At 37.6% G+C, this 21,192-nt stretch overlaps 1 protein-coding gene across 1 annotated transcript in view; it reads left to right on the top strand.

Moving 5' to 3' along the window:
• The window catches only part of GABRB1 (gamma-aminobutyric acid type A receptor subunit beta1), a 384,587-nt gene that overhangs the window by 290,956 nt on the left and 72,439 nt on the right, over nt 1-21,192 (top strand). The window contains exon 5 of the mRNA XM_060012606.2: nt 8,244-8,326. Coding sequence (XP_059868589.1) covers nt 8,244-8,326 — 83 coding nt within the window. The remainder of the gene's footprint in view (nt 1-8,243; nt 8,327-21,192) is intronic.

Below are 21,192 nucleotides of genomic sequence, written 5' to 3'. Positions count from 1 at the left end.
AAAACAGAGGGAGAAAAGAAAGTAGAATCAAAAACTAAAAATATAAGAGGAGCAACAAGAATGCTATTTATTCAGTGTAGATTTTTTTTAAAGCATCACCAAAGAGTACCTTCTGATGTCACCCAACAGAGGAATGTTCAAGCAAAGAGCAGCAAACGAAATGGTTAAATACAATGTAATTTCAACTTTATTAAACAATATACTTAGAAGAAAGGAAGTTAATAATCAGATTGTGGTGATGAGATTATGGATCATTTATTCTATCTATAATTTTCTGTATTTTTCAGGTATTTTACTATGACCCTGCATTAATCTTACAATGCACTTGTATTAGTAATCTTACATGTATGTATGTATTTAGAAGCATATAGTTTAAAAATAATAATAGCTATAGTTAATTGAGAGACTAGTATGTACTAAACATTGAACTTGTATGTGCATATAATAACCCTTTTCTTCTTGCCTGTTCTACCCTGTATCCACCTGCAGAATACCTCTGTTCATGGAATACAACAAACTTAAGTTAAGGCATCCAAAAACCAACCAGACACACCAGTCAAATAAGTGTAAGATTGAACTCTCTCCCTCCTGAGTGATTGTCATGTTTTCTTGATAATGTAAACATTTCTCTAATGCCAGATATTTGTGTTTCTAGAAAAATGGCAAAGCTAGTAGTCCCAAATGAGAGATAAGCATATCCTCCCTGGTTATTTCTTTAAACCAGTAGACAATGGCTCTATCTTCTGTCTTCTGCTACCTGACAGTACTAAAAAACAAAACAAAACAAAAATTATGACAGCAGGAAGGTGCAGTTGGATATTTTTAACTGTTGTAACCTCCATGCTTATAGCATTACCTGATTCCTAATAAGTCCTCTATCATGTTTATACTCAATTTGAGTTGATAAAGGATGTCCTAAATTACTGATAACTAAATGAACACCAAAAACTTATAGTCAGGTCAACTCTTGGTTGTTTAATCTGTTCTACTGCTTGTGGGAGAAATTTTACTGAACCAGTTGTTCTCTGCTTAGATTTATCTGGCCTGAATATAATAACTGGAAAGATAATAAACCTTAGCTCCTGAGTTTAGCATATCTGAATTTGAACCTCATTTACAGACTATATAGACTTGGAAACTTTTTCTAGCCTCATCAGATGTCAGTTTCCTTATCTTTGAAATGGGCATAAAAATGGCATCAACATAATAAAGCTTTTGTAAGTAATAAATTAAATAATGCATGTATGGTAGTCAGAATAATGGCCCTCTAAAGATGTCCACGTCTTAATTCTCAGGACCTGTAAATATGTTTCCTTAGGTGTCAACAGGGACTGTGCAGGTGGGATTAATGTCAGGATTTTGAAATGAGATTATCCTGGATTATCTGGGGTGGGCCCAGTGTAATCACAAGGCTTCTTATACAAGGAAGGCAGGAGGGTCAGAGGGTGAGGAGATGTGAGGACAGAAGCAGACATTGGAATGATGGAGAAAGATAGAGGAAGGGGGCATGAGCCGAGGAATGCAAAGCAGCCTCTAGAAGCTGGAAAAGACAAGGAAATAGATTCTCCCGTAGAGCCTCCAAAAGGAACACAGCCCTACTGAAACCTTGATTTTAGAACTTCAGACCTCCAGGACAGTAAGAGAATAAATTTGTGTTGCTTTAAGCCACTAAATTTGTGGTAACTTGTTACAAGAGCAATAGTTAACCAATACAGTAAATATGGTGCTTAGCACTGTGCCCGTCATATAGGATTCTAACATAATATTAGCTAAGATCACTCTGCCCCTTAAGATCTAGGTAAGAGTAGCTTAAACACACAACCCATTATTTGTGGGAGTCCAACACCTTCCCCAGGGTTGCTGAGGCTTCCCAAAGGGCTTCATGATTTGGCCGTCTCTGGCTTTGAAGTTCAGGTTTTGCTGAATTGGTTTTAATTTATAGATTACTGTTCCATGAATGCTGTCAAGATAGAATTCAGCCACTTTACAAGAATAAAAATAAAACATTTGCATAAGGATTTACTGGGGTGGGGCTGCTGGGGAGAGAACATGGTTTAGGTAAATAGAGAAAATTTTATTATAAGAGCAGTGTAAAAATCCAGTAGAGTTTTGCTACTCCATCATTTTGCTTCCCCACACCTAATTCCTCTTAAATCTCACAGCAGTTTATCTCCTTTTGTTTCTTTATCATTTATGTCTCATGCTCTCAAGATTTCACCTTCTAATACTAAGGTATTTTCCTAAACATAGTAGCTTACCTAAAATAAGATTTGGTGCCAACTGCGAAGATAATACATATTCTTTTCACCACTCCGTAAGTGTTAGCTAAGGGAAAAAAATCTATGTACTCATTGGTCATGACTTAGGCTAACCCATCCTTCATCTTTCATTGGTTTCTTTGGGTGATGACTCTAACATGGATTAAGGGTACAGCCTAGAGGCCAAAGGAAGCCATGGGACATTCTTCAAACAAACTTAAAGTGATACTGATGTCAATCTTATACTGCTACTCACTATCAATCTCACCAATTTTAGGAGTGTGATTAGGATATAGCATTTTCAGGCTTTTTTCCTCTCTCCTTTCTCATATTCCTTTTATATAGATTCTATTAAATTGTACAGCTATGCTCTACAGAGATCACATTAAAAATTAGAGCTCATCCCTATAAGATTGAAGATTATAGGAAAATCTCAACCATACGTACGTAATTCATTCATTTAAGTCCCCATTCTTATTTGCAAAAGTGCACACTCCATATGTATATATGTGTGCGTGCTTGCATGTGTGTGTATGTGTGTGTGTGTTTGTAGCTAGGTTTTAAGCTACTTAAGGGCCAGGGCTTCCTGGATGTGTCTTATCAGCAATGAGAGTCATGCTACCCTTAGACATCAAATACACATGAGTTGTGATTACGGTGACTCAGGGTCAGTGACCACGCAGCATACACCTTAATACATAAATACTACAGCAACATGATTTCCGTTCATTCCAAAGTATCGTGGGACCATAGTTTCTAACTAACAGCCTATTACAGTGTTCTGACCTAGCCTTCAAAATGTCAGTAAATTGGATGATAATGTAAGTCATTCTAAATGTCTTTGAAAGAAGACATGACTGTTACGCTGTCATGAATCCGTACCTCTGAGAAGTCTGAGTTCAGAAAAAGTCAGTTAACACTTTTGCCTTTCGCCGGTTCTACTCTATTATACTTTCATTTGCTATCAGCCAATAATCATATTTTCACACACTGAGAATGAATGACTTGAGTGTGAACAGTTAAAAACAAAATTCAAAAAAATGCTTCAGTCTTGAAGCCCTCACCTGTCCAGTTTTGTGATCTTTGGCACCTTTGACTCCATAGAAGATTTTGAATATCAGGCTGCTTTAGCCACGATGTGAGAACATTTCCATGAAGATGTGTTAATTAGTTGTAGAGGTGACTAACCACTGCTGAGCAATTGCATTAGGCAAGGCAAACAAATGGAATACAGAGAGCAGTCATTCTTCGAGATGTTCACTGTTGCTTCACACCCAGAAGACAAGAGCTGGACGGCACTCTGCCCAGGGACATCTCTCTTTTTCTTGATGCACCTGGGAATTCTTGCTGAGTGATTTTTCTCACAAAGAGCTCAGGATACTCAACTCACTCATACATATTACAAAATCTAGAAATGCCAAACTCTTAAATTAGCAGAGACTGACATTCTGTTGCATAAATTTCTATGGGCCACATCATGAATTTATGAGTACCTACTTGTAGAGGGGTCCCTGTCTGAGTGAGTCTCAGTGATCCCTCTCTTCTTAGATAAGAGACCCTTTCAGGTCTCTGGTGACCATATTTGTATGTGTGTAGCTTTCCTTCCAGCCCTTAATAAATAAGTTGGGGAGTGTTAGCACCTAATCCAAGTTGAGCCAATGAAATCTTCTTGAGGATTCAAAATTTGGAAAAGATAGGTCCCAAGAAGGAAGTTGTTTCACTAATGTCAGTGCTCTACAGAGAAAGTCAGGCACTTCCTGCAGCTCAAGTTCCAAGTTTCCTCTTTTTCTGTGTTGTGATGACTCAACTCTCTTTGGTATCTGAATGGGATTTGGGGCAGGAGAAGCGAATTCACACAGGCGATCATTGTTCAAAAATCATCAGGTCATGGGCAAGCTTCTGCTGTGAGGTGCAGTTTCCCAAGGTGATATAAATTAAATTTCTAATATTTATTGATTGCCGAATAGATCGATCATGATAGATAGCAACAGTCAATTCAGTTATGCTTTCCAAAAGCTGTTTTTTCACCACTCACAGCTGTAGTACCCAAATACCTGAGACACGTTATTCATTTTACAGACAATGTTTTGTTGACTTTTCAAATTGCTTTGTAAAAGCTCCAGAGCCTTATACTGTGTGAATCAGTGATTCAGCATGTCCTGCTTTTCATATGATGTGGTTAACTAACCAGATGACATGTGTCTAAAAATGATGTCAATTAAATGAGGAAAGCTGACCAGTGGAGCGCAAATGATGTTATCAAGTATCCCAAAAGCTCTTTAACAGTTCCACACATATCTTATTTCAATTTTATTTTTAAATATTGTAATTATTTTTAAACTATAAGCATGTACACTGTAATGTGTCCTATGCCACTTTCGGTACGCGGGCCTCTCACTGTTGTGGCCTCTCCCGTTGCGGAGCACAGGCTCCGGACGCGCAGGCTCAGCGGCCATGGCTCATGGGCCCAGCCGCTCCGCGGCATGTGGGATCCTCCCGGACCGGGGCACGAACCCGTGTACCCTGCATCGGCAGGCGGACTCTCAACCACTGCACCACCAGGGAAGCCCGCCACATTTTTTTTTAACATCTTTATTGGGGTATAATTGCTTTACAATGGTGTGTTAGTTTCTGCTTTATAACAAAGTGAATCAGCTATATGCATACGTATATCGCCATATCTCCTCCCTCTTACGTCTCCTCCCACCCTCCCTATCCCACCCCTCTAGGTGGTCACAAAGCACTGAGCTGATCTCCCTGTGCTATGCGGCTGCTTCCCACTAGCTAGCTATTTTACATTTGGTAGTGTATATATGTCCACGCCACTCTCTCACTTCATCCCAGCCTACCCTTCCCCCTCCCCGTGTCCTCAAGTCCATTCTCTATGTCTGCGTCTTTATTCCTGTCCTGCCCCTAGGTTCTTCAGAACCCTTTTTTTTAGATTCCATATATATGTGTTAGCATACGGTATTTGTTTTTCTCCTTCTGACGAGGTAGCTGGACCTAGAGCCTACGCCACATTTTAATGCATTCAAGACCATCATAATATTAACTTGTGCTGCCAGGTTAGCTTATGCAGAGTAAGCATTAGCTTATGCAGAAGCTTTATCGAAGTAAAGCTTCCTTTTAATCCACTGCTAAGTACCTACTAGAGACCAACCACCTATTAATGTATCTGAACCATCTGCAAAGGTGCCATTGATAATAGCAGCAGTTACAAAGCAGACGGGTAATATTCCCCCCTAATTCAGGGTAGCCCATGCCTGGTCATGTAAGATTTTAGAAGCAAGTGTTTCCATGTTTGTTAGGATTTTCTCAATACCATACAAATAAAATATAACACAAAAATAATTGGTGCTGAGGGAGATTTAAGACCATAATTCTCATCATAATTCCTGCTTTCAAATGTGTGTGCTCATTAAAATGGATGTCAACATTTGAACTTATATGGCAAATCTATATTGACAACATATGGCTTTCACTTATTTCATTTGTGTTTATATGTTGAGGTTCTCTATAAGATTTCATTTTATTACAGTTTTCCGCAGAGGAAAAATATTTGAAAGCACCATTTTAGCAGTGTTTTTCAACCATAGCACTACTGACATTTTGGAACAGATAATTCTTAATTGTTGGGTGCTGTCCCGGGCACTGTAGTATGTTTAGCAGCATCCCTGGCCTCCACCCACTAGATGCCCAGTATCCACCTTCCACCCCCAGCCTGACGATCAAAACTGTCTCCAGATGTCAAATGTTCCCTGTTGGTAAAAATTATCCCGGGTTGAAAAGAATTAGCTACTTCATAAGATCATAAGGATGGCCACACTTCAGTAATTCCTAGAGAATATTCACATCTTCACACTTTTTTATTCATAAGCAGCTATTAAAGAATATAGTAGAGAGATGATGTTTTTAAGCATTTTTAAATATTTATCGTGTTGTCTCATTGAGTATGTTTGAAACACTTTGCAGACCATAAAAAGAATGTGGTGGAATTGTAATCCTTTTATGTCCTAAATTCTGGAATGCAGCCAGTCTTCAAAGTTTTTGTAAAACACTTAAAAATTTTTTTAATTAAACTTTAAAATTCCTTTTGCTCTTGCTTAATGCTCAGATCAATCTGATTAATTGACCAGCATCCTGTCTAAGAAAGGCTTCAAAGAGAATCTTCACTTTTATCTTTCATAAAGAAAGCCAAAGAGAAATTGGGAAGGTCTAGGGTTATTCCTAGTAATGTTTTTAGGAAGAAGGTGCCTGTCAGGTTAACACAAATGACCAAAACAACAACTTTCCTTGACAGCCTCAAAAAACAAAGGTATGAAAAGAACTTTGTCAAATTTACATACACTGTTGATGAGGGTGTAAACTGGCTCAACCTCTATGAACAGCAATGTGGCAAAATTTAAAATGCATATACCTTTTTTCTATCAACAATTCCCTTTCTAGAAATAACCAGTCAACGTAGTCAGATATAGTAGAGTGTACCAGTATATTCAGAGCATCTTTATTTGTAAAAGTAAAAGATATGAAACAACATAAATGCCCCCTATAGGGTGATTAGGAAAATAAATTATGGCATTTCCATACAACTCAATACTCTGTAGTAATTTTTTTTTTTTACAAATAGCTTATTATTTACTAATATAGAACCAAATCCAAGATGCACCGTCAATGAAAACAAGCTAGGTTCAGAAGAGGGTATGCGGTAGTCTTCTTAAGAAGTTCACCCGGGCTTCCCTGGTGGCGCGGTGGTTGGAGTCTGCCTGCCGATGCAGCGGACATGGGTTCGTGCCCCGGTCCGGGAGGATCCCACATGCCGCGGAGTGGCTGGACCCGTGAGCCATGGCCGCTGAGCCTGCGCGTCCGGAGCCTGTGCTCCGCGGCGGGGGAGGCCACAGCAGTGAGAGGCCCGCGTACCGCAAAAAAAAAAAAAGTTCACCCATAAGAAGATATAACTGGGCTTCTATTTGCATTCAGAGTATGTATGGAAATTTTCCAATGTTTTAGCTCCTGGGGCTTAAGGTAGAAAGGAAGCTTATTATTAAATTTGAATTTTGAATTTTTTTAATTGTGATTATACATTACTTTGTGAACAGGGACCATGTAAATAGTTTTTTTAAGAAAAGTATTTTGTCAATTCCAGCGTGATATCAAATGTTTGTATGAGTGGACGAGCCATATGAATTTAAGTTACTCTAAGACACCACAGTCCAGAAAACCAGCCCAGGCACGAGAAAACGGAGGGATAGTGGAAACCCAGGTAGGATATCTAGAGTCAGGATCCTTGGGTTTGCATAGATACATAAGCTAAACTGGAGTTGGTAAATATGGTGGAAACACTGATCCTAGGATCATGTTTCTTTATTGGTTATATGCTATCTACTGAATATAGGTAGACCAGGGTCTCAGAGGTGGATCTGACAAATCTCCCTAATAGTGGGGAGTGTAAGGCATCAAAAGCCATGAAGGATGAATTTTGCTGTTGTTGTTGCTTTTGTTGTTTTATCATTAGGTTGTAGCAGGAGAGGAAGGTGGACTTTGACACATAACATAGATGTTCTCCTCCTCATCAAGCCAGACTTGCTGCAGATACCGGCAAAGACATTGCTAGGAGGCTAGTAAATAAAGGAAGGGTCTGGGATAATAATAGCTATAATAATAGCTACTATTTGTGAGACACTTACTAAGTATGAAGCACTGGGCTCAGGGCTTTGCATATATTATCTCTTTTAATCCTCACAGCCATTCTATGCAGTCGGTGTTTTGATTGATAAGGGGACTGAGACTCCTGGAGATAAATTAACTAGCTCAACCTCACACTGCTAGTGAGCAGCAAAGAAAGACTCAAATTCAATCTGCCTGCTTTCAGAATTTTTAATCACAAAATTTTGATGCCAACTGGTAGGCATGATTCAGGGCTGGGAAGCCTGGAAATGAAAGTCATCGTCATTATGATGTTGTCCTTTCTCTCTCTCACCCTGACAGGATCACAACCACAGCTGCGTGTATGATGGATCTACGAAGATACCCTCTGGATGAACAAAACTGCACCCTGGAGATTGAAAGTTGTGAGTTACTTGGACAGGGGAACAAAAAAGAGGGAGGTTTGCTTGACCCAATTAAATTCCACCTTGTACTGAGTAATTGATACCGGGATATTTTTAGCTACACTACCCTGCCAACTTTTCAAAGGGTTCACAGTAACACTTTCCTCTGTATTGGAGGATTAAGGTTCATTTCAATGCAATTATCTTTTTGAACCATTAAGGAAAGTCCACTTATTTTAGCTGGACTATTTATAAACTCATGCCTTCTCCTCAGAATCAAATTTCTCCTAAGACCTTCCAATACCCAAGCTACGTTAATAAGAGAGCAAAAATAATTCAATGTGAAAAGACTTTGTGAGATTGTTTTTGGCTCTATGTCTGTCTGCCTGAAGGACTGTAAATTGTTGTCTTTTAGAAAAACACTATGGTAAAGTCTTGTGTGCAATTGTCTTTCTTCATGGGAAGAACAAGATGATAGATGGTATTCATGAGGCTTGTGGTTTAGCTTTGTACTCTTGAGCTGTTTTTTCATTGATTGCTTTCTTAACAATTAGAATATTTTAGTCACTAAGTTTTAATCTGATTGATTATCTTGGTTTCATTGTTTCTCAACCATCAATATGCAGACATTTGATCCCATTTATTGTGAATACCAGGCCAAGTCTATTTCCTGGTTTTCAGGGGTACAGAAAGTGCAATAGGTAATTAAGAGCATTGCAATACCATTTAATGTAATGTGAGAATAGACATAGTTAGATCATTTAAAATGCTTTCCAGATCTAAACATCAAAATGGTAAAGAAAAATGGGAAAATTCCAGGTGATCCTCTAATATTATTAAACAATAAATGTATTCCCCATTGTCTGATTATTAATTACATTCATTTTCTAGTTTTACTGAATACAGACATAGAAATAGATAAAGATGCTTATGTAGAAATATAGATTCAGACCTAGACATTAATCTAGTACCACTGGAACCTGGAATTCATATTATATAAATAGGTTGGCTGAAAGTTATTAATATATGAAAGTATTAATGGTGACTTTTGGTTTAAACGCCAATGACAACCAAATTCAAACTATAGGAATGAAATATAAACCCAGTCATTTATTACTGGCTAACAATATTTTATAAATAAGACAGAATTTCATCTAAGCAAGTAAATCATTAGCTTTTGAAACTGACATGGAAAGAGAAGGATGCTCATTCACATAAGTTACCTTTTACCCTTGACCTCTCTTCCACCGATTGTGATTTTTTACCTTTGCTTATGCCGGAAGGATATGACAGTCTGTCAAAATTCCAAGATCTTATGTTTACATCATTCACTTGAAGAATGAATTTTGATGAGTACTTGAATTGATTCTGTGCATAAATTACAAGTGCTAAAATTATCAACATTTTCTCCCAAAATGCATATTTTATTTTATAATGCATGTTGAGTCTTCCTATTATTATAGGTTTACATTTTTCTTTTAAAAGGCAATTTTCTTTATTCATATTAGAAAATAGATGACTTTTAGGTCCATTTATCATATCATACAATGACCAAAACTATAAATGAGGCAAAGTATAGAAGTATAGCACCAATCAGAACAACTCCCAGCTAGATTGAGGATGCTGAATCAACCAAAGGACTGGTCTATATTTCCTAAAATTATCCCCAGTAAAGGTTAGAGTCGATCCCAGAAGTTGAAGCAGAATTTAGCTCTTAGGGCAAGGGTCAAATGATTGCAACTGTGGATAAAGGGTAGTCTGTGGATGCAGGAAATCAAGTAGTCCTGATTCCATTGACGTTACCAAAAAAAAAAAAATTTTAAGCCTCAAATGACAACATTGCTTAGCTCTAATACTTTCCTTATGATGTATCCCTTCTTAACAATAGATAAACCAATGTAAAGAGATCTTAAATCTTAAGGGTAATAACTTCAAATGACAAAGTAATATATGGCAATTACATGGAGTCCAAATGAGCTTTGCTTATTCCTGCCTAAGTACATAATCGATATGCTGCTAAGTGTTAATAAATACTGAATCTGTTATCCATCTATTTTTTAACTCTTCAAGAAAAAACATGTGTTACATTATTTGCTGAAACAGATCTCCCTGAATTGCCATTTTATGAAGACCATAACTGAACTTCAAAGTGATTACAAATGAGTGGTTCTAGTGTCAGTTGGGGAAAAGGAATGATAAAGTAGACATTTCACCAATATAAGATTGAACCAATCATACTTTTGTAACCAATATAGTAGAAACTTTACCTACCTTGCAAAATTTACTAGTGTGTATTCTCTTCCATTACAATCCCAAAGATGGGGAAATGTTTTCCTTGGTCAGGTCCTTTGAGAAATATTAAAGATGTTTTGCCTTTCTTTAACGTCATCTAATCTAGTAAAATTAGGAAGGCCATAAAGCCTTATTAAATTGAAAATTTCCTTGAACTTGGAGCACATTAATAGCTTCATAGCCCTGGGATGCTATAAATTGAGTTAATGGCACATGGAAAAAAATCAATCAAGGAATTTAGTATTAAGAGGATTTGGAATTTGAAATCAATAAAGCTATCACATAAAGGTTTGATAGCCACAAGCCTCATGGAAATATAGAAAGGCTTTGGGACAACAATCATGAAGGAGTCTAATGCCTCTTCTTGTATATTTTCTGCAGCAACTATTGAAGAAAATCTCAACCCTAATCTTACCCTCACTGTCAGCAGATAGTGCCACCTCTCAGTACCTCCCCCACCCCCCAAAAAAATAGAATCCATTTCGGCTCTGAAATCTCTCAGCAGTCTCACCCATCTTCTTCTAAATGCCCTTATATCCTCACCATTCTAAGTTAGCCCCCTGTATTTAAGAGGAAGGGGTGCTCCTCTTCCTTTTATAAGCTGACCCTGACCCCCTTCTTCCTCCTCTGGTAATTGATTTTCTCAAATTCACATACACCTACACCCCTGATATTTCAAATCCTCAGCCTCTCCCTCTCTGCTACCTCTTTTTTCACAGCCTAAAAACAAGCTGAAAACCCCCCTCATCACAAAACACCTCTACTCTACCCTCCCACCTCCCCTTCAGCTTTTCCTAATCTCTCTACTTCCTTTTTCTCAAAACTACTTGAGATAATGGTATATATCTGCTGTGTGTGGCCTCAACTTCCCCTCAACCCACTGTAATTTGGACCCTGCCTACCCATCTCCCAAGTCCACTGACACTGTTCTCAGAAAGCTCACGAAGGATCTCTCTTTACATAACATCTTTATTCCAATGATCTCCAGATGTATAGCTCCAGCTCAGATCTCTTTAAAGCTCCAGATTGATGTACATCGCACTTTTCTTGGCATATCTACTTTGATGTTTCAAAAGCATCTTAAACTTAATTTTCTCAAAACTTATTATCAATTTTTCCCTCACAAGTGAGTTTCCTTTCCAGCTTCCTTAATCTCACTATCCAGCCAGAATCCTAGGATTCTTCCTCTTCCTCACCCTCCTCCCATCCAATCTATTGTCAAGTACCATCCATTCTACTTGCCAGATATTTAGCAAAGCCCTTCACTTCTCTCCAGCCCACTGCCACCAATCTTCTCCAAACCACCATGACTTCTTGCCTGAATCATTGTAGCAGTCTTGCTATTGGTCCTCTTATTTTTACCCTTGACTCCCTCCAACTTATTTTCTACCCAGTAGCCAGAGTCGTCTTTGCAAGAGGGCAATTGGATCATATTATTCTGTGCTTTAAAATACTCAAAGACTTCTCATTGCACCAGGAAAATTCTCCACACTTCCTAATTTGACTTACAAGCTTCTGAGTGACTTCCTCAATATCTCCATTCTCATCTGAAACCATCTTTCCCTTGCTTACTGCACTAAATTCCAGCACCACAGGTTGTTTCTTGCAGACCGATCTTTCTTTTATCTCATTATCTTCACCATATTGTTCCTTGGTTAAAATGCTTTTCCCCATGATGGTTCTTTTGGCTTTTCCTCATCTTTCAGTTCTCATTTAAGATGCCACCTCCAACAAAAGGCTTTCCTGAGAATCCAGCCTTAATTAGTGAACACCCAGTATTCTCTTTCAAAATTCTGTTACTTTCCCATATAGCACTTAGTAGTGTTTGTTTGCTTCTGTGTTTATTGTTTCTTCCCTCTCTGGATTAGAAACTCCATGAAGGAAAGGATCATTGTTTTGTTCACAACACAATAATTAAAACCCAGCCTAGTACCTGACAGTAAATATCTGTGAAGTGAGTGTATGCTAAATTTCTTGGCTCCAAACTTTTTGAGTCTTTTGAATTTTGAAAGATAAGTCTAGTCTTAATTTTTTTCAGATAAGATTTAAGGAAGGTATTTTTTGACTTGCAGTAAAATATTCTTTCATTTATACGATTTTATATTCATGCTTTAAGACCATCTCAAAAATTTAAGATTGTAAATGTTCAACCAAGAGCCAGATAGGGGAAAACCTAACATTTTAATTATTTTAGGAATTTTCAAAGGCTGGTAAACGTGATAAACCACCAGTATGGTCTTTTTGCTTCACTTCAGTCATGAACTGTCTACATCCCTCCCACCTGAACCACAACCAATTTATCAAACAAAGGTAACATTTAGTGATACCTGGTTATTTTTATACTTGTTTCTTTTTATTTTATTTTATTTAGTATTATTATTATTTTTTTTTTGGTACGCAGGCCTCTCACTGCTGTGGCCTGTCCCGTTGCGGAGCACAGGCTCCGGACACACAGGCTCAGCTGCCATGGCTCACGGGCCCAGCCGCTCCGCGGCATGTGGGATCTTCTTGGACCGGGGCACGAACCCGTGTCCCCTGCATCAGCAGGCAGACTCCCAACCACTGTGCCACCAGGGAAGCCCTGTTTCTTATTTTAAAAAATGGCTTGGAAACTTTTAACTTGGGCATTGTCTTAATGTATTCAGTTTAATGAAGCATCTATTCAATCCATCTCTTAGTCTCAGAATATTGTCATCGTATTGATTTCAATGTGTTGGTAGTAGCAACATCTACACAGAATGTCAAGCCATAGTCATGTTTATTTCCAAAATAATTTTTTTCCTTGTCCACAAAAATAGCAAGTGATAAGAAAAACATGTCTAATAAAATGACCTAACTTAACTGTGGAAAATTCCCTGAGAAAACGTGAGGTTTACAGAGTTGAAATGCTAAGTTTTCATTATATAATATGTTACATTAACACCTGGAAATAACATTAAGTATAGTGTCCAGACATGAGGCAGGAGCAGTTCTACAAAAGCCTTGTAAAGTCACACATGGAGAATTGTGCCCAGTTCTTAATGTCATATTAAGATAATTTCCTTCAGAGGAGGAGACCAAGATATTTGGGAAGAAAATTTTAGGGAGACATAATAGCAATTTCTGAATGTTTAAATGCTATCAGAGAAGAGAAATCTTATGTTTGGTGTTTCCCAGGGTATTAATCAGGATTCTCCAGAGAAACAGAACCAGTGGGATGTATACAGATAGAGAGAATGAGATTTATGAATAAGGAATTGGCTCATGCAGTGATGGAAGCGGATAAATCCCAAAATCTGCAGGGTGAGTCAGCAAACCAGAGAGCTGATTGTATAGTTCCAGTCTGAAGGCTAGCAGCCTTGAGACCCAGGAGGAGCTGATACTTCAATTGAGTCTGAAAGCAGGAAAAGACGGATTGTCCCAGTGCAAAGAGGAAATCTCTCTTACTCTGTAGAGGGTCAGTCATTTTGTTCTAATTCAGGCCTTCAAGTGATTGGATGAGGCACACCCACATTAGGGAGGGCAGTCTACTCAGTGTAGCAATTTAAACACTAAGCTCATCCAAAAACACCCTCACAGGAATACACAGAATAATGTTTGACCAAATATCCGGGCGCCGTGTGGCCCAGTCAAGTTGACACATAAAATTAAGCATAACACCCAGAGTGCTAGATTTGAACCCATTCAATTCAAATAGCATTTCTTAAGTGGTGACCACAAGCCACTCTGTGTGCAAATAAGTAAGTGCTGGTGATACAGCAGCAACCGAGCAGACAGGTGGCAGAAGTAGCGGGAAGGTAGATGTAGAATTGAAAAAAAAATACTATCCAATGAGCAGAAGGGCCCATTCATGAAAAAGGCCCCCCCTTAAGAAAGACTTCCCGCCAACAGAGACACTTCAATTAATTGGAAATGGCCACCTACCAGTTTTAATACAGAAACATTCCTCATTGAGAGGGCTGTTAATTACATAACCTTAAAGATCTCTTTCAGCCCTAAATCTAGCACTCTGGGAGTTTGTTCAATTTAGTTACATTACCAGTAAATTACTTTATGTGCTTGCCTAAGGTGTTGGTTATAAAGTGATCCTGATTTATAAAGGATATTAGAACATTAAAAAAATTTATGAATACATGAACATAAATACAAGAAAAATATGAAATGTAGGACAATTATAAGCAAAGCCTTTGAATCATCCTTACTTTATTGCTGCCTTCCACATCATTAATTCTGATCTGAAATAACTTAAAAATAGCATCTACAACATGCTGCACACTTTCTATTCCTGGATACTAAACACCAAAAATAACAGAAGTAAATTGAACTTCATGAATGATTCATGGCTTCCCTTGCATCTCCATTGTCAAGGAAATTAGCAGCATTGGATATCTCCTTAGATAAATTTGATTTTGCCATATTCAGTAGACTACTTAATGAAAATGAATATTTCACACTTATGTTCATAGAATTGTTAATGAATTTTAGTGCCCATAGCTTTTTTGTTGAGCAGAGGGGTGGGTGTAGGGAAGACAGGAACCTTTTCTGAATTAATTTATTCCTTTTTCCAGGCTGCTTTTTTGAAACTGTGGGAAAGCAGTCTTTCTGAAAAGTCTCTGATCTTTTAAAGTTAGAAAATAAAAGCCAGTGTGGGAATGGAGTTCCATTTATTAAAATTAGTTTCATAATCAACTTGTCTATAAAGTTAGCCATTTAGCTGTTCACTTCTACCCTATCGACAGTTTAAGTTTATTTTCCATATATGGATAAGTGGCTATGTCGATGGAGAGGAGATCTCTGATTTACAGATTTAGATTTCTGGAAATTTCTTCTCTTCTTGATGCTCTAATGGATGACCATTTTGCTACTAGCTTCCTAAGAGGAAGTCAAAATAAGGGTATTGTTTTGTCTAAAGGTTTTAGGCATTAACCAAACACTTAAAGACACAATTTTGAATGGAACTTTGATCTTCTAGAACTGGACACCCTTGCTAAACTGAGGGCTTTGGTTCACTTAGGATTCTAACTTGATAATAACGACTGCTGATATTTATTGACTATATATTATGGGCCAGGCACTTAACAAAAATTTCCTATTGAACATTCACCAGAACCCTACTGTTTTACTCCATTTTACAGAGAAGGAACTCAAAGCACCAAGGCAGTTACTCGTCCAGGTCACAAAACTGTAGTGGTCCAAAAGGGATTTGAACTAAAGCAATCTGACTTGAACGATTTAATCCCCCTTCATACTGTCCTCAGAAAACTCCTTTCTGGCTTCCCCACTGTGTGGGAGTTGGGTGGTTTGGGAGTATGCTCTATCTGAATGCAAAGCAGACACCTGAAAACAAAGCAGGTTTTAATTGGTCCTTCTCCTCTCTACTGAATCACTCTCAATTCGGCTCCTACATGGGCATTTATTTTCTGACATTCTTGCCAACGAAAATGAACGTTGATATAACTTAAGAAAAACTTTCATTTTACCAGGTCACTTCTACAATTGCAACAGATCATACAATGGTCAGAAACCCTTCTTCTTCTAAATGGCTAGAGATACGCTTCCCTAAATCGTTTTAGTACAGCGTTAGGCTTAACTGACTGCAATGGTGCTATAGTTTCAAAGTTCATCCATTACTCATAATTGTGGTTCATGAACATCTATAACCTTGACAATGGACATATTCCTGAGAGGTCTTGACTTGGTTTCTTCTGTGAACCACACCCATATAGGAACCATATAATTAATATAGATAATTTAGTTTTCATTTCAGTGTCAATTTCCATGTTTAAACTGCTTTTTTCTTATCTTTAAGATCAAAGATTTTAAAAGGGAGATTTTAAAAAAATATTGATATCATGACCCCACCCCAGATCAATAACATCAGAATTTGTAGAAGATGAGCCCTTTGGCAAGCACTTTTTTAAGCTCTCCAGGTGATTTTAATATGCAGCCATGTATGACTGCCACTGCTCTAAGGCTGTCATGCTTTAAATTTTTGCTTTTCAATTTTTTTCACCATCCCTTCTAATAGACCCAGCTCTCTAAATGGGAAACAGAATGGAAACATAGAAATGAAAGAAGAAAGTACAGCAAAGAACAGAAATAGCACAATTTCTTTCAAAGAAAAAAAAAATCACTGAAATGATCAAAGGAAAAAAATTTAAACTATTTTTTCCTTTATCCCCTCTGGCAGAAGGCGCCATTGTTTTTTTTTCTTTAAAGGTGCATGTCTTGACATAAATAAGTAGACCAAGGGACCCTGCCTATTATTGGAATTAAGTGCTTCAATCAGATTTCCAAATCCATGTAATGAGTCAAGTTGTTACAAGATGCTACTCTTTTGAAAGCCCTGATATATATACCTATATTGGTATGAATGCACTCAGTGAAACTTTAATTTGTATTATGATGCTGTGGTAGATGGAGTTATCTACTTGGGAAAGAGGCATGGGCATCAGCTGTTTTTGTAACATTATAATGTTAAAAAAAAAAATTAGTTAACAATTTACTCCTGAATGAATACAGAGCAACAGGCTTTACAGGAATAGTTTTTTGTTTGTTTCTGTTTTTTATTTTACTTTATTTTTTTAATTGAATGAAAGATTCTTTAAATCCTATAGTGCTTTACAGTTTTCAAAAGTTTCACATACATGATTTCATGTAATCGCATAATAACCCTCTTTCCCCCACCCCTATGTTGCCCCTCCCCCTTCCCTCTCCCCACTGGTCACCACTAGTTTGTTCTCTGTATCTGAGTCTGTTTCTTTTCTGTCTTATTCACTAGTTTGTTGTAATTTTTTAGATTCCACATGTAAGTGATATCATACAGTATTCTTTACAGGAATAGTTTTATCAAACCGAAATTGAGCAAGGTCCATTTCTTTCAACCACAAAAAATGAAACAGTAATTTCTGTGTACATCTTCATCTCCCACACCCTGTCTCATAGGCACTGACTGTCCTCAGTGTGATTGTGTGAAAAGAGCAGATTTGTCGCAGAGCTCCCACAAACTGACTGCATTGATTCCAAATAGATTGTATTCCCAGGACTGGGATTACGTAGACCTACAATTCAGACAAGAAATTTCACTGAGTAGAGCCAAAGGGTCACCTGCTCTTACCTTAAAAACTGTCAGAGTGGGAACCCATCACTTGTCTGATATGTTCCCTGAGGTGCTTGTCAAACATTCATGTGCTTACCGGGATCTTGTTAAGATGCATTCTGGTTTAATGAGCTTGGGCTGGGGCCTGAGGGTCTGCATTTCTAACATATACCCAGGTGATGCTGGTGCTATTGGCCTATGGACCACACTGTGAGTAGTAAGAATCTGGAGTAAGTTAAAAAAAGAGAAACAAAAAACCCTGTCTCACCTGTGCTCCTCTTCAATCTGCTTTCCCAGCCTGTTTGCTTCCTACTGAGATTTAAATAATTAGCCGTTGTCACAGTGGTTGCTCAGCACTTGATTCAAAAGAGTTTTGAGTTTTAAATTAACTGAGGCAGAAAAGTCATTTTCAGATGACCTGAATAATTCCCAAACACTGAACAGCTTAGATGCTGTTAAGCACCCTGGCGTGTAACACTCCTGGCTTACTCTTTAATATATGGAAGATTCCCAGCTGTAGTAGGTCATTAGTACTCTTAAGCCCACACTAAAAATAATACTTGGTTGAATATTTTATACTTAGAAAGGATTTAATTTTAATGAAGGAAAAAATAGTATTCTATTTGATTTTCTTTTTTTTAATTTTTATTGGAGTATAGTTGCTTTATAATGTTGTGTTAGTTCGTCCTGTACAGCAAAGTCAATCAGCTACACGTATATATATATATCCCCTCTTTTTTGGATTTCCTTCCCATTTAGGTCACCACAGAGCATTGAGTAGAGTTCCCTGGGCTATACAGTAGGTTCTCATTAGTGATCTATTTTATACATAGTAACAATAATGTATATCTGTCAATCCCAATCTCCCAATTCATCCCACCCCCCCTTTCCCCCTTGGTATCCATACGTTTGATCTTCTTGTCTCCAAACTAGAGCTTTTAGTGGAAGGAGCATAGAGTTATACCTTCACTATCTAGAGATCTGGGATTTAACGAGTCATTCTGAAGAATTCAAGTTTGCTAGACTTTAACTATTTTGATGCAAATCTTTCTCAATAGAGAACTCTAAAAATCATTTATTCTTTTCTGATGATTCAGGCTCATAATTGTGATCATTTTTCATGATGTGATGAAGCTCTAGCTTCGTCTGAAGCAAAGGGAGGTATAAGGACTTGTACTCTGATCTTCATGGTGACCTTAATTTAAGACCTACTTTTTTAAGAGTCTTCCTTGGTGGAGTAATGAAGGCCCCTTTCTACATAATTAATGTGTCAATAAAAGAAATGTCCATCTCTAGTCAATTAGGCATATTTCTATAGCTCAAAAAAAAAAAGGCATTTTCCTGGCAGAGTTCTCATTTTAAGTAACATAGTCTCTTCATTAGAGATCAGTAACAGCTCTTCACGAATCATTCATTTCAACATCTCAGCCATTGTCCAGGTCCTCAGTGTCACGTTTTCATTACCTTCTTCCATTCTTACTGCCATGGTGACGTGTTCTCAAGTCACCTGCATTCATGCAATGTCCAGTTACTGAGTTACACGGGTTTTTTACATGTAATACCCTATTCTCGCTGTTTCTGCCATTATTTTATCTCTTCTTCTTTGAATTTGTACATGCTATACATGCCAAAACAGTACCTTGTTCTTTAGAGGGAAGATATTTTACATAATTGTCATCTGACTGTAGATGGGAAGTATTAGGAAGTGTCTCCCCCAAGAAATGCAAAACGATTATTATTTTTGCATTTACTGATTATTTACTTCAAACCTTTAATCTAGTAGCATAATCAAAGGGACAAGCTTGAGTTTGCTAAATTTTCACAGTTTCCTAACCAGTATGTAGAGTTATAATAAAACTAAATTTTCTTCCTAGGTTGCATGAAATTTAAGAAGTATCCTGCTATTGTGATACCAGGTCATAGTTATTCTTCTTAAAATTTTACTTTGAAAAGAATTTCATGCATAAGCAGTATTTAAAATTCCATATTTTGTTCCATTTGGGGCTGAACAATAATAATTATTGAATAACAATAATTGAATATTATAAATATTACTACGAATAATAATATGACTAGAAGTGCTAGACTATAAATAGCAAAAGCAAAAGCGAAAGCGTGCTGAGACAGGATGTCGCAGATATTACATTCACTTGCCAAAATGTAGATCATGAAAAAAGCAGTCCACCTGGGTCAAGCCAAGCTCACCTTGGTCAAGGTGAGCAGTATGTTGAGTACACCTGGAGGTATGAATGCATGCAGAAGGTTTAAACATGACAAAGATGACACAGGACACCAGCATATGAGAAGCATCTTTTAGTGGAAAGTTCTTTCTTAGCCAGTAAAGATCTACCTTATAAGTAAATTGATCTCTGAATCAAACCTCTGAAAAATGGAAGAATGGACTTGCCATCAACCAAATTGAAAACAGCATCAAGTAGAGCCCAGAAATTTTTTAGACATATTCAATTTGTATTGTCTATTAGACATCTAAGTGGAGATTCAAGTTTACAATTGAAAGTCTAAAGTTCAGGGTAGAGGCCCTATCTGGAAATGTAAATATACAATTCATGAGCTTCTATATGTACTTAAACCCATGTATCTAGATGACATCACTAAGGTAATTAGTGTAGCTAAAGAAGAGGTCCAAGTGCTAAGCCTTGGCCAAACCAATACTTAGAGTTTAGGAAGATGATAGAAAACTCAAGTATGGCAATTACAATCTGCAAGTGCACTACATATAATAATTCATTTAAATTAAACCATGACTCTGTCATAGGTACCATTATTGTTCCCATTTTACCAATGAGGAAACTCCGTCACAGTGGCATCACCTAATTTGTCCATGTTCACATCTAGTAAGTGGCAGAGACAAATCAGCAAAGGAGACTGAGAGGGGTGATCAATGGGGTAGGAGGAAGCCTAAGAGAGAAGAGTATTCTGGAACCAAAGTAAAAAAATATTCTAGAAAAAAAGAGGCGATCATCTGGGTCAAATACATATGATAAAACAAGTTAACTAAGAACTGAGAACTGATATTGGATTTGGTAACATGGAGTGCTGGGAGTGAAAATCTAAATGCAGTAGACGTAAAGGAGGATAGGAGAAGAGAAAGTGGCCTGACCTGTAAAGTGCCTGGTACAGTGCTTAGCACATTTTAACTACTCAATAAATGGTGGTCATAGCCATCATCAGAGTACAGGGCAATCAGCTATTTGCTATCAGAGAATTCTGAACTGCTTCAACTTTTGTATTAGTTGTAAGTACTCCTTTCTTTTGTTTTGTCACACATCGCTCTGATTGTTGCCACTGTTGTTGTCAATGTTCTCATCACTGTCCCCTCTTGTTTCTAACCATTTTCTCCTATCTCTTGGCTTTCACCTTAAAAGCTGATTTTGTACATCACTAACAAATCAAAGCCCTCTTCTCCTCGCCTCTTGAGCTGACTGATGACAGAGTACCAGGAGCAACCACTTGTCTCTTGTTGGCTCTCTTTGCCTCTTTCTAGGTTCCCAGACGT

The sequence above is a fragment of the Delphinus delphis genome, chromosome 5 (assembly GCF_949987515.2).
Source record: "Delphinus delphis chromosome 5, mDelDel1.2, whole genome shotgun sequence".
NCBI classification, from domain to species: domain Eukaryota; kingdom Metazoa; phylum Chordata; class Mammalia; order Artiodactyla; family Delphinidae; genus Delphinus; species Delphinus delphis.
This window is presented reverse-complemented; position numbering and strand designations above follow the sequence as displayed.